General features: G+C 39.3%; 1 protein-coding gene across 3 annotated transcripts in view; it reads left to right on the forward strand.

The window, feature by feature from the left end:
- Window positions 1–24,474, forward strand: part of INTS14 (integrator complex subunit 14) — a 32,260-nt gene that overhangs the window by 4,119 nt on the left and 3,667 nt on the right. For 2 of the 3 annotated variants that reach the window (XM_043919884.1, XM_043919883.1), the window contains exons 2-10: window positions 385–668; window positions 2,010–2,117; window positions 5,709–5,864; window positions 7,047–7,165; window positions 7,612–7,754; window positions 10,643–10,735; window positions 12,502–12,646; window positions 14,278–14,411; window positions 23,080–23,198. In XM_043919884.1, the coding sequence (XP_043775819.1) occupies window positions 447–668; window positions 2,010–2,117; window positions 5,709–5,864; window positions 7,047–7,165; window positions 7,612–7,754; window positions 10,643–10,735; window positions 12,502–12,646; window positions 14,278–14,411; window positions 23,080–23,198 (1,239 nt within the window). In that variant the 5' untranslated portion in view covers window positions 385–446. The remainder of the gene's footprint in view (window positions 1–384; window positions 669–2,009; window positions 2,118–5,708; window positions 5,865–7,046; window positions 7,166–7,611; window positions 7,755–10,642; window positions 10,736–12,501; window positions 12,647–14,277; window positions 14,412–23,079; window positions 23,199–24,474) is intronic. The other variant, XM_043919885.1, reaches the window with a different exon arrangement.

Below are 24,474 nucleotides of genomic sequence, written 5' to 3' on the forward strand. Positions count from 1 at the left end.
GAGCAGCAAAGCTGCTTGCTTCCCTCACACTGACGTCCCTGCAGATTTGCCCTTACCTCAACTTAACGGGACTTGCCTTCACTTATTTCCAGCAAGTTTGGTTAAAATTATGATGAAAAGTAAAGAATCTGCCTGCAACACAGGAGACCCAAGTTCGATCCCTGTATTGGGAAGATCCCCTGGAGAAGGGATTGGCAACCCACTCCAGTATTATTGCCTGGAGAATTCCACGGACAGAGGAGCCTCACAGGTCCACAAAGTTGCAAATAGTCAGACATGACTGAGCGACTGACACACACACACACACACACACACACACACACAGGATGAAAAAAACATTTTTTTCCATGACATGAAAGACCTAATTATGTCTGTTTTCTGCAGCATTTCTCTATCTATAGCTTTCTGTTTGCATTCGGATTGGGACTCCCAGGATCGCTTTCATCATGCCTACAGTGGTGGTAATGGACGTATCTCTTTCCATGACCCGACCTGTGTCTGTCGAGGGGTCTGAGGAATACCAGCGCAAGCACCTGGCAGCCCATGGTTTGACGATGCTGTTTGAGCATATGGCCACAAATTACAAGCTTGAGTTTACAGCTCTGGTGGTTTTTTCATCCCTCTGGGAGTTGATGGTTCCCTTCACAAGAGATTATAACACCCTACAGGTACTAAAAGGAATGAGTTATTATATGTACAGGGCCCAAATTTATAGGAAGGAAAACAGTGTTATTGTACTGCACTGAATATTTATAATTGGAATTGCTTAATGATAAGTCTCTGAGTATACTATTCTGAATATAACTATAAAACAAGGATTATAACCAGTAGGCCCTCAGCCTTTGGTAGAGCTCTGAGTTAGAGCTGTGAGTTGTTGCCATAGTAACCTCTCTTGGTTTTCTGAAATTCTCTCTGGGAGGGGAACATCTCAGGATGTAGTGCCCTGTTCCCTAAGGTTCAGGATCTTTATTCCACACTACTATTTTCTACTTTTCTATAAACTTGAGATGAGAAATAGCCCTTCCTTACAAAAGCCTTCATTCTAGAGTAATTCAGGAGTATATTTCCTCCCCCAACAAATAGCCTCTGATTTACAGATGCCAAGAAATCCTCATTTTAAAACTTTGATTGATTGGTGTTATCTTCCAAAGGTTTGTCTGTGATATGCCAAAGAATTTACTTTCTGGCAACATCTAAATTATCAATATTTCCAACAATGCCTCACTCAGTTCCTTGTGGATAGGGAGCAGCAGTCAGTGTTTGTGGAATTAAAATGAACAATTTAATAATTAATTCAGGATCAGTGTAGTTTGCTTTTTAAATATAAGTAATAAAATTTTGTTAAATCACTTATCTCACTTTTTTTAAAAGTGACTCAAGGTTTTTTTTTTTTTAATTGTACTGGATTTCTTATAAGGAAGTAAACTAAAGACCTTGGATGTTTAGTAGTTTGAAATGTAAAGAGTTGCTATATAGATAGTGCAGAGTGATGATTAAGACCAGGAGTCGTAGAGTCTGACTGACTGGGTTCAGATCTAGATTCTGCCACTTGGGCATAAGACCTGGGAAAGTTACCTAATCATTTTGTACCTTAGTTTCCTTAGTTTAAAAATAGGTTAATCATCTATACCTTATAGGATGTTATCATGATTAAATGCATGTAAAATGCCTAAGATGGTGATAGTATTCAGTAAATTTTGCATTATTTTTGTGATGTGCTTAAACATTTTTCATTTTAACTATTCTGTCAAGCTCACTTACAAAGATATAAACTTAATGGGCTCTTCAGTCTCACCTGATGAGAGGACAAAATAAAGGGAAGCTCTTTTTTATCATCCTTTACAGTTGAAGAAGTCTGTTTTACCAATTTTCTTTAAGAAAGTGTACTTTGGGCTCTTGGAAATGCAATGTCCCCTGTGTGACATTCATGCTTCGAACAGTTTGTTTTTTTCTAGTAACAAACTAAAACATTAAAGAATAATGAACAATTTTATCTTTCATTCAATCAGGAAGCATTAAGTAATATGGATGATTATGATAAAACCTGCTTGGAGTCTGCATTAGTTGGTGTTTGCAATATCGTTCAGCAAGAATGGGGTGGTGCAATTCCTTGTCAGGTAAAAGATTAATTCTTTTTCTTTGCCCTAAGTTAAAAGCATTAACCGCTGAGGTGCTTCAGTTTTCTTCAGGCTCTGACACAGCATGCTTTGTAATTTCCACAAACAATCATATATGTTGTTGCTATCTTTTTAAAAGAAGATACCAAATCAATACCAGTATACTCAGAAAGCAGTGCAATTATGCCTTAAGAAAAGCATCCTCCTAGTAAATTGGCTTATTGAAAACTGCTGTTATTTGTATAAAATACAGAGGGCTCACAGTGGAATTTTAGAACACTCTCTGAAAGGGGTGATTATAATTCTGAGTGATAGAGTTGTAAACATCTGTACAGTGTAGTCTGTCTGCATTATTCCAGTGTAGCATTTATTCAGCACACGTTTAATCTTCTCAACTATTGACTCATCTAAAAAGTGAGGTGTGTCAATGTCATAAAATCGGTTGCCCTTTCCTTTGAGTCCACGATAGGTCTACGTTAGCAACAAATCAGAGCAGAGTTGTAGCAGTTGAACATTTGCCATAAAGAGGTACTTTGAGAAGTGGTTTATTTTAAAGGAGACAGCAGTAAAGTTGCTACAAGGAAAATCATAATAGTCTACAACAGGAGTCAGGAAACTTTCTGTATTTTAGCCTTTGCAGGTCTGTGGCAGCTCCTTAGCTCTGTTGTAGCACAGAAACAGCCATAGATAATAAGTAAATAAATGAGTGTGGCTCTGTTCCAGTAAACTTTGCTTACAGAAATAGTCAGTGGACCATCGTATATGATTTTTTACTATAGTGTCAAATACAGAATTCCTCAGTAGTGTCAGTAGCATCAATGATATTTGTTTTTTAAATAAATATAAGATTGTAGCTGCCTACAGTCTACCCCAAGCTACAATTGGAAAGATTAGCGATTGACCTAAGTAAAGCATGAAGGAGTATGAGAAGTGATGGAACTGTTCTGTATCTTGATTGTAAAAGTGGTTACATGGCTGAATGCACTTGTTGGAACTCATAGAACTATATACAAATAAGGGTGAATATTATTGCGTGTAAATTGTATCTCAGTAAACCCAGCCTTTTTTTTAAGCTTTTTCTCTTTTCTTACTGTAAAACCATCCTGTTTATAGAGTACGAAGTCATGAGTTAGTGAAGACCCTGAGCTGCTACAATAAGGTTAAAAATCAGATCACTTTAGTGGACACTTGCTAAAAAAAAAAAAAGCCAATAAATAACGTTTTATTTCTTTTCAGAAATAAAAATCTTTGGCACCTTACTTCGTAAACATTATTTGGTACATTACAGACTGTCTAACTTCCTAACTATAATGAAAAGTAAAGTTTTGTGGTTACTACCCTCCGAACGGAAAGCGAGCAGGTAACACAGTTTCATTTGCTACTTCTTCAGTGTTTGAAGAAGCTCAGAAAGGATGTCCGAGCCAGACCTTGTGCACCACGCAGACTTCTGCCTTTTAGTGTTTGCTTCTTCCTTTGCAAAAAGGAGGAATCTGAATTTGAGATATACTGTACCCTGAGGGCAAGGAGCTGGGCCTGGATCTACTTAGACTTGCTTGGTGAGTTTTGGGGTGAACCAGGTCCAAAACACAGTGGAAGTTATTAGCGATTGTTTTTATAATCAGTTACTATCAAATGGATTTGTTTTAATATGGAATATTTTTAGCCAGGTTTTTAGAAAGCTGGACTCTGTCTTCATTAGCTGAGTAAAGTCTGTTTCATTTGGACATTACAAAAAATATTTCATTATCACACAGCATCTGAAAAAGCTAGTGGCAGAAGTAAATCATTAGGTAGCAGCTGTTGGTACCTGGAAGAGGGATATGCCTTGCCTGCCTTCCTAAGAGATGACATCTCTCCAGGGGACCTCTATTAAGCGTCCTTGGGCTTTAGAAGTAAGTGCCAGTCTTGACGGGCTTCCCAGGTGGCTCAGTGGTAAAGAATCTTCCTGCCAGTGCAGAAGACCTGGGTTCGATCCCTGGGTGGGGACGATCCCCTGGAGGAGGAAATGGCAACTCACTTAAGTATTCTTGCCTGGAGAATCCCATGGACAGGGGAGCTTGGCAGGCTACCATCCTTGGTGTCGTAAAGAGTCAGACATAAGTGAATACGCATGCATGCACATGTGAATCTTGGCACTTCACATGGTACAACCACCTAATACTGCCTTACTGGCCTGTTATTGTCAAGTTACTAGACTAGGTTAGAGAGCAAAAACAATCCTCCTCTGGATTGCTTGCAAAGTCCACCCTGCACAGGATCACTTGGAAGCAATGAGAAAAATGAAAATGATCTGTGACTAATCTCTATTGTTAGTATGTTCTGAAGTCTTTTAAAAATTATAAGTTGATTAAGAATGCATTTCAGGACTTCCCAGGTGGTGCAGTTGGTAAAGAATCCACCTGCCAATGTAGGAGACATAAGAGATGCGGGTTCAATGCCTAGGTCTGAAAGATCCCGTGGAAGAAGGAATGGCAACCCGCTACAGTGTTCTTGCCTGGAAAACTGCATGGACAGAGGAACCTGGCAGGTTACAGTCCATGGGTCACAGAGTCTAACACGACTGAGCACACATACACACTGATAGTACAGTGGATAAGAATTCACCTGCCAGTGCAGGGGACACAGGTTCAATCCCTGGTCCAGGAAGATCCCACATGCCATTGGCCAGGCCCATGTGCCACAACTACTGAAGCACTCACACCTAGAACCTGTGCCCTGCAACAAGAGAAGTCCCTGCTCGCCACAACTAGAGAAAGCCCACAAAGCAACAAAGACCCAGTGCAGCCAATAAATAAATATTTGTTTTTAAATAATGCATTTTAAAAGTTTTATCTATACATGGTAAATAAATACGTGTTTATAAACACATGTTTAAAGCAGTTGTCATTTTAGTTGACCAGAGGTAGGTAAAGTTTGTCATCTTTGAAAACAAAGTGTCATGAATCAGTCTTCAGACTTCTGTGCTGGTACCTCCTAGGGACACACATAAATCCTTATGCCATTTTTGACAGCAGCGCCTTAGGTGCCAACTCCTTGTCTGAGAAGTAGGATTCTAGTTTTAATACAGTTAAGTAAGAATTGGTTATGAGTGGTTTTGTCCTTGTTTTAAGTGTTTACAGGTAGGTGCTTTTCTCTAAAGGTTTAATTAGGTAAAATATAGTAAAATGCATAGATCTTAAGTGTACATTTATTGAGTTTTTTTTTTATAGAGTTTTAACAAATGTATACACCTATGTAACTGCTCTTCCAGTTAAGATATAGAACATTTCCATTACCCTACAGTTTCATCATGCCCCTTCCTACATACTACTGTACAGTATCACCCTACATTCCCTATTTGATTTATCTTAGTTTTGTTTTACCTGTTCTAGAACTTCACATATATGTATGTATAGAATCATACAATGTGTCTGTCATCTTTCACTTGACAAAATGTTGTTGAGATTTATTCACATCTTTGCTTGTGTCCCTGCAGAGGTACATTTTTCAGTGCAAATGCAATTCGGGAGAAATGAAAACATTGCCAAATGAGACTGCCTTAAATAAATATGTTATTTCATGGACAAAGCTCCTCTCACTCTTCGCAAACAGGTTGTTCTGGTGACAGATGGCTGTCTTGGCATCGGTAGAGGGTCTCTGAGGCACTCCTTGGCTACTCACAACCAACGCAGCGAGAGCAACAGGTTTCCACTACCTTTTCCTTTTCCATCTAAGTTGTACATCATGTGCATGGCGAATCTGGAGGAGGTAATGCTTTGTACTAAGTTCTTTTTAGTTTGACTAGATATGTTCTGGGACTCAGTTTAATTTTTAGTATATTCCACTAATATTGCATTACGTATACAGGCATGCCTCAAAGATACTGCAGGATATTTCAGACCACCACAATAAAGTGGGAATTGCAGTGAAGTGGGAATCACAATAAAGCGATCTGCCTTAACTTCTTGCTTTCCCAGTGCATATAAAAGTTGTTTACTTTAGTCTGATAAGTGTACAATAGCACTAAGTCTAAAAAAAATCTACATACCTTATTTTTAAAATATTTTATTGCCAAAGAATGCTAACCATCATCTGAGCCTTCAGCGAGTTGTAATCTTTTTGCTTGTGGAGGGTTTGAAATATTGGGAGAATTACCAGAATGTGACACAGAGACAAGTGAGTAAATGCTGTTGGAGAGATGGGGCCAATAAAATTGCTTGACACCGGTTTGCCACAAACCTTCAAAAAGGCAGTATCTATGAAACTCAATAAATGAGGTATGCCTGTACTATCACATCAACCTGCATTGTTTCAGCTGAGACTGATTACTAATCATATTTGAAAAGACTTTCTGTCTCAAAAGCTCTCTGAAAGCACAGTGTTGCCCCATCTCAAGAGACACAGAAGGAGTTTTTATCCATCCTACTTCCCACAAAGATCCTTCACATGCTGAAGAGTCAAAATGTTCTTTTTGGTGTTCAGTGTTTCCCTCAGTTAGGAATTCTTTACATCCATTACACTAGGAATGTTGACAGAAGTATGCTTTTTTTTTTGTAAAGTAACACAACTCTGATGAATGTTTTATTAAACTCCACTTCCTGACTTTCCCATTTAGCTTGGAAAGTTATTAGATTTTTCTTCATCTCAGTTTTTCTATCTGTAAAATGTAGATAATGATGGTTTTTAACCAAAAGATGTTAGAAACATTTGGAATGGAAGATGGTCTGTGAATACCAGCTGCAGTCACATCTGAATCATTGTAAAACTACTTGAAATGAAATAGCTCTACTGGTATAGTTTTCTGTAACATTCCTCTTTGGTAACTTTGAATCAAAATTGTTTTCCTTCTCACATTGATTAAAAAAAAAATCATCTCCCTTATGTGACCTTGGTGTGTTGATAATAATGTCTCATTTTACGCCACTTTAAAAGGGTCGTTTTGCTTTCTAGCTTCAGAGCACTGATTCCTTGGATTGCCTTGAACGTCTTATAGATTTAAACAATGGTGAAGGGCAGATTTTTACTATTGATGGTCCCCTGTGCTTGAAAAATGTACAGTCTATGTTTGGGTGAGTATACACATTGAACTTTTTTGCCTTCTTACAATCTATTATTATAATTTAATAGGAAACAATAATATCTAGTTTACTATTTCTAATTGTGTCATTTCATTTTCCCCAAGTTGCACATTTTTTCAGATATTATGACTGATAATAGTGACTTTTAAAAGTTCACTCCCTTTTAAATTAAGCATATCTAAATCTATAATGCCTATAGGTACCGATTTCCTTACATTGATAGCAATTTCAAAGATGAACTTGTGTTTTGGGCTTTTCAGAATTGAAATTTCCTCACCAAAAATATCAGATTTTGTTCTGATTCATGAATGGTCAGATCATAGCTTTGGAATAAACTTGAAGGGAAAACACACTTGACATCTTAAAAAAAAAGTTACTTGGAAAAAAGTACATGTGTCATACTGCTCTTCCTATAACAAATAATCATCATATTCTAGAAAGCTGATAGATCTGGCATATACACCGTTCCATGCTGTTCTCAAGTGCGGCCACCTCACCGCCGACGTGCAAGTCTTCCCCAGGCCAGAACCTTTTGTAATAGATGAGGAAATTGATCCTATCCCTAAAGTCATTAATACAGGTAACTTTTTTTTTTTTTAAACTTCCACCTTAGTACTTCTGTTATCCTTACTTTCTTCTAACTCCTGATTTTCCTCTCCTCTCTTCAGGAGGGCTGAAGAGAAATATATACTCAGTATACTTTGGATGGGAGGGTGCATTGCCTAAAGGTTGGCATATAAGTGGTCTTCCATAGTGAGATCATGAGTTAATCTCCAATCCTAGATGATTATAACCACAAATTACTAGAGTTGGAAACCAGAGCGAAATTCACTATCATTGAAATCCTTGAGGTAGTTCTTTAACAGAGATAGTAAGACTGACTAGCATCATTATTAAGGTCATATATGAAGAGCTAGCTTCTAGACTTGTCTGTGTGCGTCTTCCTTGTGACCCTGGACAAGTCACTTCCTCTAGTTCTTATTGGCTGGGTGAGTGGAATCTAGGTGAAAAGTGGTCTCTCAGGTCTCAACTCTGATCTACTGTACCCCTCTCATCCTGCTGCTTGTATTATGACTAAATGAAAGCAATGTACGTGACTTCTATCTGGCTCATGTTGCCAGTGCTATACTTAGGTTAGATTGGCAAAGCCAAGAATCTAAAGTAACTAGGGTAGTAGAGAAGAGAATTGTCTCATATTGGCAGATGGACTCCTTGAGTGGTGGGTACATGTTGAACCATCAACTATTTTAGTCACCATTTCTCCCTCTGTCCCTGGCATAGTGTCTCATGCTCAGTAGACATTCACCAGGTAGCTGTTCAGTCACCAAATGATTAAAATTAAATACAACTAGAGATTCATTTCATTCTTTAAATGTATAGATTTCAAGGAGTTTTTGAGGGAAAGGCTGTGCACAAGCTCTTTTATTTTCTGGGCTCTTATTTTCTGCCCAGATGTCTGAAAGTAGGACATCCGTCTCTTTTTTTTTTTTTTTTTGGCATCCGTCTCTTTCATTGCAACTAGACAGCAATGTACCAAATGTTTTGTTGCTTTCAAACCAGTTAGACTCCCATCTTTTTTTGGATGAGTAACTTTGAATAGATGTTTTCTTCCAAGAAGCACTTTCTATGTATCAGATTTCACAAGCACAGTGTTTAGGTGGGGAAATCAAATATGATGACTGAGAAGGTTATTGGAAATTTCTCTGAATGACTCTAATACTTTGCATTTTAAGTCACTAAGAAAATAAGGATAATTGTCTTATTTAATGGACTAAGTTATATAAACTTTTAGTCCAGGATTTTTGTTAAAGCTTATATTTAAACCACTTTAAAACTAGCCTTTTTCTACTCAAATGAAAAAATATATATAACCGCTTACGCTAATTCATTTGTTAATCAGCTAAAAAAGGTAATGACACTAAAAGTCCAGAGAATCAGGTTTCCTGATTATTCAGTATAAGAAGTATGGTATACTCACCATGATCCTGACTTTTTTAAAAAATTGTTTTGAGAATGAGTAAAATATGAAGGCTTCTTCCAACAAAAAATAATGAGTGACTTTGTTTTTCTTATTTACAGTTTTTAGTGTTTTCTAAGTTTTTATACTAATAGCTATGTAATCAGAAAGAAACTTTTAGAGTGTACTTTGGGTTTCAACTTTTTTCTTTTTTACTGATTTTAAATTTTCAAAAATACTTTTGGTCTTTAATACAGTTTCTATAAAGCAAGGAAATCATTGTCATATGTAGACTGCAGTCCTGGTTTTGTAGAAAATGTGTTTCTTTCTCTCAGGGAAAACATTTTTAATGCAATAGCCTTACTCTCCAAATACAGGCTGCTTTCAGTTGATGTGGAAATATTTGTGTATGACGCCCCCTGGTGACCAGAACATCCCTTTACTATACAGACAGACAACCATTAAGCTTTTGCCTTGGCTGGGGACCTAGCCTCATAAAAAGTTTAGCTGATTTATCATAAAACTTAAGTCCATTAATTAGACAGATATCCTTATTTTCTTAGTTACTTGAAATGCAAAGTGCTAGAATCATTCAGAAAAATTTCTAATAACCTTCCTAGTCATCATATTTTAATTCCCCAACTAAAGACATAGTGTTTATGAAATCTAGTACATAGAAAATAATGTACTTTCCCATAAGACGAATTAATTCACCTTTTAATTTTTCCTGGAGTGTAATTGCTTTATGATGCTGTGTTAGTTTCCGCTTTACAGCACAGTGAATCAGATATATATATACGCGCACACACACACTCCGCGGTTTTGTTTCCTCTCCATTAGGTCACCACGGAGCACTGATAGAGTTCCCTCTGCTATACAGCGGCCTATCACTAGTTCTCTGGTTTGCATAGTCTCAGTGTATGTGTGTGTCAGTCCCGGTCCCCCAGCCCGTCCCACCCCCACTCCCGCTTTGGTAATCATACGTGTGTTTAGTACATCTGTGACTCTATTTCTGCTTGCAAGTAAGTTCATCTATGACATTTTTCTAGATTCCACATATGAGCAACATTCTGTGATATTTGTCTTTCTCTTTCTGACTTACTTCAGTCTGTGTAACAGTCTCTAGGTCCATCCATATTGCTACAGATGGCATTATTCCATTCCTTTTATGGCTGAGTAATATTCCATTTCGTTTCTGTACCACATCTTCTTTATCCATTCCTCTGTCAATGGACATTTCCATGTCCTGGCTAAGTAGTGCTGCAGTGAACATCACGGTGCATGCAACCTTTCAAATTGTGGTTTTCTCCAGATATATGCCCAGGATTGGGGTTGCTGGGTCATGTGCTAGCTCTGTTTTTAGTTTTTGAGGAACTTCCATACTGTTCTCCATAGTGGCTGTACCAATTTACATTCCCACCAACAATGTAGGAGGGTTTCCTTCTTTCCACATCATCTCCAACGTTTATTGTTTGTAACAAATTAATTCTATGTTGATTCCTTCTTTTCAGATTTGGAAATAGTGGGATTTATTGATATAGCAGATATTTCAAGTCCCCCAGTTCTGTCCAGACATCTGGTCCTACCTATAGCACTTAACAAAGGTGAGTTCTCTTCTTATTCCAGTGATACATATGAAGTATCTTATTACCTAAAGTTATTCTTAAATGTTGGATAGTAGAATAGCCCATTTTGAAGAGTTTTGGGGAAAGCAGTATTTACTGGATTGGATTTTTTTAAAAATTGAATGTTGCCTAATATATTAAAAACTAATTCTGCTGCTTTATAACTGTGGAAGGCATTTGACACATATTTATTGTGTGCTGCTTGTTAATTTACAGTGGAAGTCCTCTTTAGAGATGAGAATGCTCGCTTAGTTCCTCTTCCTGGGCTCTGTCTTTCCCTGTGGGATCATGCTGGGGAAACCAAATTAGCTCTTAGAAGGTTGCCTGATGAATGTGGAATGTAGCTTTGTAGCAGGAGACACTGCACCTGTTCTCTACTGGCGCTTAGCACATAGCACATACTCAGCAAATACTGTTGAATGAATGAATGGATCCAGGCCCTTGTGAGGCCACATTACTTCAGAATATACTTCTCCAGTAACTATAGTTACAGCTCCTGAATTCAGCATCTCTCCGGAGAATGTTAGTCTCTAGCACTTTAAACTTCTCTTTTCTCTGTTTTAGGCTGACCATCTCCTTCATGTTCACCAGCTTTCTCCAAGAAATGTATACAGTCAATCAGGTTTCCCCCTACTGAGTTATGATCACATTCCATTTACTCACGGTTATTTCACTTGGCATTTTGGGTATTCCATAATCGTCCATCACATAGACAAAATCTTTGATATGTTCTCGCAGATGACTGGTTGTGATCATTGTGTTTATACTTTACCTTATTGTTCTTGATATTGGATAACAACCAGGTTTCCCTTATTTCTAAGGTCCTGGGGGAATTCTGCACACCCATATAAATTGCCAGGAAAGAAAGTGGGCAAAATAAAGAGTTCATATAGGAGAACAGTGGAAAGAAAAGTATGGGAAGGCGAAATGGAGCTGTGTTGTAAGGGCTATTGAATATCAAGCCAGGCAGATTCTTTCTATTGAATTAGAAAGTCTTTGAATCAGCTTGAGTAAACAGATAGTTCCAGAAGGAAGTTACTTGGAGGAAGATGCATTCATCTGTCGGCAGAGTATATGAGAGAACCTGGAGTTGGAGAAGCAGGTCAAGAGGCTTATGGAGTAGTCACTGTTCTTTGGGGTATCCCATCCACTTGCTGCCTGAAGGCTGTCAGTTGAGAACACTCTTGACATCTCTGAAACTCTATTTCTGCTTCAGTGGTGCCTAAAATTCCCAGAGAGCATCTAGCTTAGTGTTCTAGTAGAAACTATGGAAAGCTGATCTTTCATGTAACAGTTTTGCTGAAATATAATTCATATACCATATACTTCACTCATTTAAAGTGTACAATTCAGTAGTATTTAGTGTATTTACAGAGTTACACAACCATAACCACAGTTTTTTATTCAGAATTTTAGAATTTTCACTACCTCAAAAAGAAACCTTTTAGCTATCAATCCCTAACCTTCCATCTCTCTTAGCTTCAGGTAACTACTGATATCCTTTCTATCTGTATAGATTTGCTTATTCTGGATGTTTCCTATAAATGGAATTCATATAACATGTGAAAACTGATTTTTATGTGGACATAGGAAAACTAGAATATGAGTTTTTCTTCCTTGTTACAATATTCCTTTATAATTTTGTGTATGCTCCTTCCAAGGTTAGAAGCAGCCAAGAGTGCAATTGGGGCTTGGGCTTTTTCTAGCTAACATCAGTCTGACTGGTTTTCTGTCTCTTTTCACAGAAGGTGATGAGGTGGGTACTGGTATAACTGATGACAATGAAGATGAAAATTCAGCCAATCAGATTGCTGGCAAAATACCCAACTTCTGTGTCCTGCTGCATGGCAGCCTAAAAGTGGAAGGAATGGTGGCGATAGTTCAGTTAGGGTGAGAAACTTTTTTACCTTTTGTTGCGTGAAAGGGAGAATCAATTTACAAACTGAAGTATTTCCCAGATTTTTCTGAAAGAATAGAAAGGGTCTCATCACTCTTTTTCTCTTCCTGCCGTATCCTTCCCACCTACTGTCACCGTCTACACTTCTCTTTAAAGCATCCACTAGAATAAGTACAGAGTGAGTCTTTTAATTATATTGCCTTTATATTTTTTAGATGATGATGAGCATTTTTTATTTTTTTTAATTTATTTTTAATTGGAGGATAATTCATCAACATGAGTCACTCATAGGTGTATACATATGTTGCCTCCCTAATAAAGTATTTTTTACATTGATTTTTTTTTTTTTTTTTTTACTTTTTATTTTGTATTGGAGTAAGCTGATTAACAATGTTGTGGTAGTTTCAGGTGAACAACAGAGGAACTCAGCCATACATATACATGTATCCGTTCTCCCCCAAACTCCCCTCCCATCCAGGCTGCCTCATAACATTAAGCAGAGTTCCCTGTGCTATACAGTAGATCCTTATTTTGCCTTTATATTATATCTCTTCTCAGTTTTCCTCTTTTCTGTCCTCTAGGAAACCTGGAGTCAGTTAAAGCACTGCTGCCAACTTGTTATAGGATCTTAGGCAGTATGCATAGACTCCTCAGCTATAAAATGAAAACAGATGCTGGTAATATTGAACATTTTACCATGTGCACCTCTAGGCACTTTACATATGTTAACTCATTTAATCCCTCATAACACTGCCTTAGACGAGGAAACTGAGACTTAGAGAGCAAGTCATGGTACTTGCTCAAGGTCACACAGATATTGAATGAAAGAGTCAGGATTTTTATCCATACGTTGTGACTCTATAGCCCATGCTCATAATCACTGTGCTATATTCCTTCTCTATAAGGAATACCCTTCTAGCTTTGACTTTGGATATAGTCTGAAAATCTGCAGAACCGCTGCTTCCTTTTCAAGAATACCTGTTTATTAGAGAAGAGGTGACTGGTCATCCTCTGGCCATCAACCAGGGTAGAGAAGATCAAGAGTTGTTAAGAATACCTAGAGGAAGCACGGCTCCATTTCTGCTTGAGTTAAAATTAGCTGATCCAGAAAGACAAATGCAATTCTTATTAGGTATTGGTGTGCTAGATTTTGGTACTCAAGTTACTTGTACTGACTGTGAATACAGGAATCACCTGATGCCCTTTGAGAAGTGTGAACAGAGCTGGGTGATGGCTTTGCAGACTACGTTAGAAGGGCTTCTCTGTGTGGTATTCGGCATGTGAATGATTCGGAGGTGGCTGAAGAGACCTATAGGTCACAGCTCTTACTCCTCACCATACCTGCAGCTATCTGCTGCCCTTGTGATTCTCTTTTTCTCTTATAAGACTGTTTTTGATTTCCATATCTATATAACTAAATAGTAATACATATCTCCAAGGAATGCTACTATTAGGGGGCAGTAGTGTTCATTTGTAGGTTTAGGATTTGGCTTTAATAAAAATAATGCACCTAATTTCAAAGCTGAAAGCCGTGACTCTCGAGAGAAAAACACAGGGTAGAGTTATTTAACTTGACAGTCCCAGGCTTAAAGTTGTTCTGACCGTTCGTCTTCTCCCCATCTAGGCCTGAATGGCATGGGATGCTCTACTCTCAAGCTGACAGCAAGAAGAAATCAAACCTCATGATGTCTCTCTTTGAGCCTGGCCCAGAACCTCTCCCGTGGCTAGGGAAAATGGTGCAGCTGGGTCCAATTTCAGGTATACCTCAGATCAGATTTTATTTATCCTGACTTTGTTTTCTCTCTGCTGTTCTGAACGGCTCTCTCTGTGAGTCAGAGAGCACGTGATTTCCCTTATGAGTGCCCTGTGGTTCCTGATGCTGGATGTGTACATGGAGCGCCCCAGGAGAGTTTAATGTTTGGACTTTTAACATTACAGCTCAGGGGAGACAAACTTTCTTTAGTGTACTATTTTTTTTTTTTTCTAGTAGTGTACTATTTTTAACTCGGGTACCCCTAGACATTCTTAGATAATTTAATCCCATTCCTTCTTGAAACTGTTTTCCCTTAGTTTTCCTCACATTGCATTCACCTGGTGCTTATCTTTTTCCTTGGCAACTTTTTTCTCTTGTCATCCTGTCTTTTCTTCCCCTTGCTTTATGATTTCCCAGGATGGTGGTCTTTGCATTCTACTTTTGGGTTATTATTCTCCCTTGTTTATTTCATCAGCTGTTTTGGCTTCAGACTCTCAACATATCTCTAACTCTTCGTCCTGCTTGATCTCTTCCTGAATCTTGCACCTGTATTTCCAGGTTCCCACTTGGACCTCTCCACCTGGATATTCTGTCACAGTCCTCAAATTGGCATGTTTGTGGCAGAAACCATCATCTCTCCCTCCCCCATCTCTCCCTGTCCCCCATAAACCATTTCTTCTTCTGATTTTTCTACTCCTGATTGAGGCCTTTGTACTCCTAGGCACTCAGGCTCCAGCTGTAGCGTCTCCCTGGACTCATTTGGGCCCATTTCAATTTTAGGAACATCTACCAAGTAGCCTATTCTGTGCCAGGTCTGCAGGCTAAAAGAGTCAGCAAAAGTTACTCAAAGACTAGTCGAAAGTGGAATAATAAACCTAAACTGGCATGAGATCAGGGTCGGCCTGAAGTAGGGGATGGTCAGCTCTTCCTCGAGGACTTGGGCATATCTCCACAGAGGAGAAATACCATTACTGAGTTTTGAAGAAAAAGAGAAATTTGCTCCAAATAGAGCACCCCTAGAAAAGAAAGAAGCTGGACGACAAAGTGGGAGGGTGGGGGTGGGAAGGCCAGATGGTAGGTTAGAGGTTGGCAGTGGGATGGCAGGCAGGCCTCATCTGAGACTTTATTCTACAGATACAGGGAAGCCACTGAAGGAGAGTAATATGATCAGATCCTTCTGGCTATGATGAGAACAGTGGAGATACCAGTTAGGTGACTATGTATTCTAAGTACTGGTACCTTCTGGAGTTGTGTAATGTGGCTGAAATCCAAGTGAGAGATCATAAATTTTGCATTTAGAAAGAAAACTCTGTGGAGTGTGGATTTGAAAAGGTATGGGCATCTTGCTGTTAGAAGTCTCCTGTGACAGTCCTGGAGATGTCAAGATGAGATGCAGAACAAGGCCAGTGGCTGGGAATAGAGAGGATGCAATCCATGCAAAGATATTTCAAAGGTGGAAACAGCAGTATTTAGATACCAGAATAAAGGAAACAGAAGAGTTGAGAATGATCCCAGGTTTCTGACTGGGGCTGCAGGGTAAAAGGTGGTACTGATAATTGAAACAGAATAGTAGATTTGGGAAGAACTTCTCTTGTGCATGTTTATGCCTGTGAGATTTAGGTGAAGGTACCTATAGACAATTCCTGTAAGAATCTGGAGTTCAGGAGAGAGGACAGCGTTGAAAATACAATTTTTAGTTATAAACATATCAGTGATCTTTAAAATGGTGAGAATGAGGGAGATTGCTAGGGCAATAGTTGACAAATTTGAGTTTTGTTATACAAAAGGAAACCTGGAGAACTTGTTTTAAAATTCTGTTTCCTGGTCCCCACCTACAGAGATTCTGATTTAGTAATCTGGATTCAAGATCAAGAACTTGCAGTTTTAATATTACCTAATTGATTACAATCTAGGTCAATAACCACACTTGAAGAAGCCCTAGCTTCAGGAAAGTATATCCATTAGGGGAAAAGGACCAGACCCCTAGAAAGGACCAACTACTAGAGGCAGTGGAAACGGCATCAGGAAAGGAAAATGAGAAGGAAGAGGCAAGTAAGAGAAAAGGTACAAGAAAAAGGATGTCACAGAAGTCACGAGAATAAAGAGACTCAAGAAGGAAGTACAATGTCTCTTACACGAGCACATATAAGTCATGGCCTACAGTGTCTTACACACATGTACGTGCATGTCAGTTAAGGTTTGAAAGATACCTTTTGCCAATGAAGCCTAGAGATTTTGATGGAATATAGGCCCTAGAAGCTAGGCCAAGGGTCAGCAAACTTTTCCAGCAAAGGGCCATATATAATAAATATTTTACATTTTATAGGTAATTATGGTTTTTGTCATAACTACTAAACTCTGGCATCATAGCATAATACATAAACCATTTAAAATATAAAAAACCATTCTTAACTCAGAAACACACAGCCAACCAGTTTGCCAACTCTTGAGCTAGGTTCCAGGGGCTGGGATTTTTAAAGGTCACACAGGAACAGGAGACAAGACTGAACTGAAATCGCTTGCGTAAAGCAGGGAGTGTGGAAGGTCTACCCTGTCAGTGAGAGGATGACAAAAACAATTCTATTCCTTGTTTCTACCTACTGTTTACATATAAAAAACCTTAACGTCTCTTGTGAAACGTGGAAGCCCACTTCCTGCACCGCGTGGCTCAACCCTGCCCATTCCCTAACCAAACAGTGTAAACACTGAAGCTGAAGCCACGAAACCCATGGTGCATCCTCCAGAAGCTAGTGTAATGGCTCTGTAGAAACTCCTCTGCAACCCAGGGGAAGAGTAAAAGTGAAAGTCCCTCAGTCGTGTCCAACTCTATACAGTCCAGGGAATTCTCCAGGCCAGGATACTGGAGTGGGTAGCCTTTCTCTTCTCCAGGCGATCTTCTGACCCCAAGGATCAAACCCAGGTCTCCCGCATTGCAGGCATATTCTTTACCAGCTGAGCCACAAGGGATGCCCTACTGGAGAAAAAACAGTCCTCCCTGGAGATGTGTTTATGATTTGAAAAAAAAAAGTTGTAAAATCATGTGAAGGTCTTTGAAGGAAGAGCCATAGGAGGATTAGCACCTTGAGGACTTAATCTGAAAAAGACTGTAGAATGAGTATTTTAAATGATTAAAGAGTGAGTATTTTAAATGATTAAATAGTTTTAGGGAAGAATAGAAACCAAGAAGAAAGAAGAGGACACTATGAATCAAGAGTCATTTGATCTTGACAGGTTCTTGGTGGCTTTGTTAGAATCAGTTTTGGCAAATGATTAGCCAGGAGACAGGCTGAGGAATGAATTAGAGATGAGGAAATGAAAATGACGAGTTTGACCACAAGAGGACAGAAATAGGACAGTAACTGGAAGAGAACCTGGGTGTGTGTGTGTGTGTGTAAAAAGAGATTCCTCACCCCCTTTACCTGTTCTCTCTGCAGCATTCCTACATTCATTCTGTCCTTTGATTCTCAGGGCTCTTGCCTTGTACTGGGTTTCTTTACCTTTCACTTAGATCAATTCAGTTCAGTTCAGTTGTTCAGTCATGTCCAACTCTTTGTGACCCCAAGCCTGGCAGCACGCCAGGCTTCTCTGTCCATCACCAACTCCCAGAGTTCACCCAAACCCATGTCCATTGAGTTGGAGATGCCATCCAACCATCTCATCCTCTGTCATCCCCTTCTCCTCCTTCCTGCATCTTTGCCAGCATCAGGGTCTTTTCCAGTAAGTCAGTTCTTCACATCAGGTGGCCAAAATATTGAAGCTTCAGCTTCAGCATCAGCCCTTCCAATGAATATTCAGGACTGATTTCCTTAGGATTGACTGATTTGATCTCCTTGCAGTCTAAGGGACTCTCAAGAGTCCTTTCCAACACCACAGTTCAAAAGCATCAATTCTTCACTGCTCAGCTTTCTTTATAGTCCAACTCTCACATCCATACATGACTACTGGAACAACTATAGCTTTGACCTAGATGGACCTTTGCTGGCAAAGTAATGTCTCTGTTTTTTAATATGCTGTCTATGTTGGTCATAGATTTTCTTCCAAGGAGCAAGCATCTTTTAATTTCATGGCTGCAAGTCACCATCTGCAGTGATTTTGGAGCCCCAAGACAATAAAGTCTGTCACTGTTTGCATTGTTTCCCCATCTCTTTGCCATGAAGTGATGGGACTGAATGCCATGATCTTTGTTTTTTGAATGTCAAGTTTTAAGCCAACTTTTTCACTCTCCTCTTTCACGTTCATCAAGAGGCTCTTCAGTTCCTCTTTGCTTTCTGGCATAAGGGTGGTATCATCTGGCATATCTGAGGTTATTGGTATTTCTCCCAGTAATCTTGATTCCAGCTTGTGCTTCATCCAGCCTGGCATTTCACGTGATGTACTCTGCATATAAGTTAAATAAGCAGGGTGACAATATACAGCCTTTACATACTCCTTTCCCAATTTGGAACCAATTTGTTGTTCTACGTCTGGTTCTAACTGTTGCTTCTTGACCTGCATACAGATTTCTCAGAAAGCAGGTCAGTTAGATCAGAGGTCAGCTAACAATGGCCTGCAGGCCAAATCAACCCACTGCTTGTTTTGTAAATATAGTTTTATTGTTAAGTTTTATTACAGAATCTCTCTCATTCATTTACATATCTATGGCTGCTCTCCTGCTTCAGTGGCAAAATTGAGCAGTTACAACAGAGACCATGTAATCCACAAAGCCTAAAATATTTACATCTGATACTTAACCTAAACTATTGTGATAGTTTTCACCACAGCTGCCTGTCCATAATCTAAGGTAGTGGCATTCACATTCCTTTCTGATCTGGCTGCCAACTTAGCAATGCTTGGCTCATTGTGCATATTCTTAAATCAGATGGAACTGCTTGTTTCTCAGCCCTATATTCATGTTTTTTTTTTCTCTCCCATTGTCTGTTCTTTTCAATGAGGATAGTAAGAACTAACATCTATTGAATTTAACTCTATGCCAGGCACTGTGCTAGACAGAATGAAATGGGTCATCTCATTTAACTCTCACACCAGTCCTCAGTTCAGTTCAGTTCAGTCGTTCAGTTGTGTCCGACTCTTTGCGACCCCATGAACCGCAACACAACAGTCCTAGGAGATTGGTATTGTCATTATGGTAACAAGTAGTAGGTAACAACTGGAGAAGGCAATGGCACCCCACTCCAGTACTCTTGCCTGGAAAATCCCATGGACGGAGGAGCCTGGTAGGCTGCAGTCTGTTGGGTCGATACGAGTGGGACATGACTGAGCGACTTCACTTTCACTTTTCACTTTCACACATTGGAGAAGGAAATGGCAACCCACCCCAGTGTTCTTGCCTTGAGAATCCTAGGGACTGGGGAGCCTGGTGGGCTGCCGTCTATGGGGTCGCACAGAGTCGGACACGACTGAAGTGACTTAGCAGCAGCAGTAAGTAACAACAAAACCTATCATAGATAGTTGTTGAGAGAAGTTTCTCAGGAGTACCTGACACACAGTGGGCACATTTGAATGGATCTTGCTGTTTTAATTATGCTTTTTTAATCAAAGGAAAGCATGCAAAATAGTACTGTTTATACCTACCCCCCTTCTGCTCTTAATTCTGTTCCTACAGATAACCATTCTCAAATTTTAATTTTTTCTTCTGATATTTTACTTACACATCTAAATAATTTAAATATATAGCTGTTTCTTGACTTTTTTTTTTAATGCCATTTTTTTTTTACTTTTCAAGGAAAACTACTTAGCTCTTCTCTTACTACTACCATCCCTGCCCACCTGTTCACCCAAGAAGCACATTTTCCCCTGCCTCAATCCTTGCAATGTGGCTGTAGTGTTCTCGGCGGTTCAGTGAGTTTTCTGCCCTTGCTGGGTCAAGTCCGCATTACTCACTGCTAAGCCGTGTGCTGTACGGTGTGACGTTTCCTTTGTTTTGTAACTCTTTGTGTCCTGCCCCAGATACTACTTTTTTTTATTAGATATTTCTTTTTTCTAGCAGGTAAGATAACTGTATTCTGACTAACTGTAATTAAAAGGAGAGCTCTGTAGGAAAGACACCGACGTTCCTCATAGAATCCAGGAAAGAGCTTGGCAGCCAGGCTGGGGAGGAGGCCAGCAATAGATGAGTGCAGCCGTCACCCTGGGCTCTCTCATGGCCTTCCTTACCTTTATTTTTCCCCTTGTTTTTCTCTGCTCTTTTCCACGTACCTATCACTAATTACTGCCTGAGCAAGATACATCCTTTACGTGTTTTGTTGTCACTTTCTTTTTTTCCTGAGAGTCATCTCCCTTCCTTTTGTTCCATGACTGGTTATTCTCTAGGCCCATTGCATAGCTGTCATCCCAAGTATTCCCTTCACACCTCTCCAGTGACTCTCCTGTTTGATGAATCCTCCTGAGAAAAGAGCACATGGGAAGTAAACATTTGAAATCTCACATATGTGGCAATGTCTGTATTTCATCCCTTATACTCTGCTGACAGTGTGGTTGAATGTTGAGTTCCAGGTCAGGAACCATTTCCCCGTAGAGTGTTGAAGCATCACTCTGCCATCTCCTCTGGCTTCCCGTGTTGCTCCTGAGAGTCTAGTGCCGTGCTGACGGTCGGAGCTCTGACCCTGCTCTCTATTTCTTCTGTGGACCTGGAGGCCCTCCCAGTGTCCCTAGCGTTCTAGATGTTCAGAATCATGTACCTTGGTTTGGGTCTCTTCATTCACTGTGCTGGACTCAATGCTTCCATCTGGCAATTCATGTTCTTGAGTCCTGGAAGCATATGTCTTTGATTTCTTCCATTTGTATTCTTTGTTCTCCTTTCCTAGAAGATGTGTTTATAGTATTTGTGTGCATGTGTGTAATTTTCTTATCATCTCCTACCCATATTTTTCATTTTTTGAAATTTTTTGTTCTACCTTCTGTAACATATCTTCAATCTTATCTTGCAACCAATATTTTAAAAAATTTTCTACTATCATATTTATTATTTGTAAGATCTCCTGTTCTTTTTTCATTAATGTCTGCTAAGCCAGTTTCCACATAGAGGCTCCAAGCAATTAGAGACAATACAAGGTAGGCTGTGATAAGATGCCGAAATGTTTGGTACTGACACTGAGTGCTGTGGGATAAAAGGGACGAGAAAAATCGTCATCTACCAGAAAACACTGGGACAGCTCCATGGAGAAGGGAGGATAGGATCCAGGAATTTAAATACATTTGGGTAGGTGAGGAGTGGCAGTGTTGAATGGGGGAAGAAGTATTGCCTTTGAAACCAGGCCCACCTGTCCCTGTGAAATCTGAGCCTCAGTTTCCTCATGTTTAATGAGACTAATAACAACTCTTGAGTTGCTAAAAGGAGAGAAGTTGTATATGTTAAGTATTTTGCACATAGTTGTAATTTAATAAATACCCTTCATAAATACTCATACTCTTCATTGAGGCTAGAAAAAAATATCTTCTCTAGCCATACACTCTAGCATGGTGCTTCCTACATAGTGAGGTGTTACTATAGATGATGAATGAGTATGTGAAGGAGGGAATAAATAAATGAGGAAAGGAGAACATTGCAGACAGGGGAAGAACAGAAACAGTGGCCAAGAAGTTGGAAAATAAGCATGTTGCCTGGGAAACGACTGTTGGGATCTTGGCCTGACTTAAAAAGGCTTATGGATTGACAAGTCTTCATGGAAACATCTGGAAAGCTGAACCAGTAAATTTTCGGAGGGGGTAGGAGGAGAGCGCACTGACAGAGGTAGAATGGGGCCAGTATAAGGCATCCAAATTAATGACCAGATTGGGGCTGAGCGCTTCTGGGTCAGTTAGAGAAGCTGAGCTAATCACAGTTTTCAACAGGAACATGTGGGCAAGGGAATTTAAGCTCCCCAGTCTTGTTGGGAAAATGATTTCTGCTGTCTACCCTGAAAGATGATAATAAGGATAAAATGAGCCAAGAGGTAATCAGTATGCTTTGTAAGTTTGTGGCAAAGTATCATTGACTCAGGAAGCAGGTGGAAAAATAGAACTCTTTGTTTATCCACATGGCTATAAACCCAGCATGGCTTTATGTCTTTGGAAGCAATAAACTAGTAAGCCATAAGATGGGGTATGTTTCACCAAGAAAGTATTTCTTCCCTTGCTCTTTTCCTTAAATTGGCTATATATAATTTCACTTTTAAATTTTCTCAATGTCTCGACCTATGCTGTCTGATCCAGTAGCCACTCACCATAGGAGACTATTCAAATTTAATTAAATAAGATCCAGTTCCTCTGCTACACTAGCCAGCTGTCAAGGGTTCAGTGGTCCCATGGGGTGTGGCTACCTTTCCTTATCTCAGAAAGTTCTGTTGGAGAGTGCTGGGCTAGACCATGTAGAATTGCAGTCTGTAGGTATACATATATTTTTATATACACTTCAGTATTATCTTATGACCTTAATTTATAAAGCAGATAGATAAAACTTGTATCTTTAAAAACATTAAGCTGTTTTTCACTTGCCTGGGCCTCAGTTGATTGTCTAGTGTCCAACATTAGTGCTGAGAACAGGTTCCCCAACCTCACAGAAGCTAATGGATTTCTTAATTAGGGAGGTAATAGGATATAGGAGATCAAATGATTCAAAGAGCTTCTAACCTAATTGGAAATGTGCTTGATTGTGTTTTGCCAGATATCATTTCAAGCTTGTTTTTTTCCTTTAAGATGCTAAAGAAAACCCTTATGGTGAGGATGATAATAAGAGCCCATTCCCCCTGCAGCCCAAAAACAAGCGCAGTTATGCCCAGAATGTGACGGTGTGGATCAAACCCAGTGGCCTGCAGGTAACATTACCATCCACGTTGCTCTCCACTGGGGACAGGAGGAGGGATTCCTGCAGGCAGGAGGACATTTGATTTGATTTTCTTTTCCTCTGATACTTCGTAATTCATTTACTTCTAACATTTGTCATTATTTCCAAAAAGGATTTGAGGTGGCCTACAGTAAAACACGTAAGTAGCAGAATAATTTTTTACAAAATTTGGAGCAGTATAAAACCTAGAGGAAGAAGAGAGATGGTGTTCCAGGAAGCCAAGGCAGAATGATAATTGTGTTTGAGCAGTTTGGCTCTTGAGCTTCCTGCTACCAAGTTCAAAAAAAAAAACATGTTGGTTATATGGTTCTCCTTGTCTAATTAAAGGAAGCATGTCAGTTCTTCTAGAAAGACACATTTTTTTCCAGCATTAAATTTTAATGTGAAAGTTTTGACATGGTGAGTCACTGAATAATATTATAGGTGTTATCTTTAGTACCAGTTTTGAGGAAGACATAAAAATCTTCATGTGATTATTTCTCCCATCGGCACAATGTAAGTCAAAGCATTACCATGTAATACCACAGAAACCCTTTCATGGGAGCCACCTATGAAATTATCCTATTATTAGGTGTGCTGCCTTTAGTCACGGGACTCAGCGACTTTCTTCTCCTATTGGCAAAGTCATTCATACCTTTTTTTAAAAATCAGTTTTTGAACTTTTTTTCTCACTTGAGTGCCTTTTCTTTTTTTCTTTGTTCCTCCCATGAGTCCAATCCAAGCCAAATGAGAAGAGGCAGTCAGGCCGCCTGATCACAGAAGTAACCTCTGTTGACGCATAGTCTCTTCTAGCCCCCTTTTCAGGGAGACTAGACAGACACATCCTGCCCTGGCTAAGGGGCCTCTTCCCTTTGTTAGAAATTAAAGCTTTCCCTCTTTCTTGCCATCGCTGACCTCAGCACTTCCCTGTCAGGAGAGCTGAATTTTTCTAAAACTGTTTTTTTAATTTTGTTTTGGTCTGGATGTGTTGTTTTATTATGGTGAGGTGCACATAACAAAAGTTACCATTTCAGACATTTTAAAGTATTCAACTCAGTGACGTTAGTATAATCACAGTGTTACATGACCATCACCACTGTCTAGTTCAAAAACATGTTCATCACCCCAAAAGGAAATCTTTTACCTGCTGAACAAGTCACTTTTGCCCCAGCTCTAGGCAGCCACTTACCTGCTTTCTGTCGTCAGTGAGGATCTGTCTGTTCTGGATATTTCATATAAACTGCGTCATATCACATGTTCCTTTCTGG

Source organism: Cervus elaphus, chromosome 12 (assembly GCF_910594005.1).
Source record: "Cervus elaphus chromosome 12, mCerEla1.1, whole genome shotgun sequence".
In the NCBI taxonomy this organism is placed as follows: Eukaryota; Metazoa; Chordata; class Mammalia; order Artiodactyla; family Cervidae; genus Cervus; species Cervus elaphus.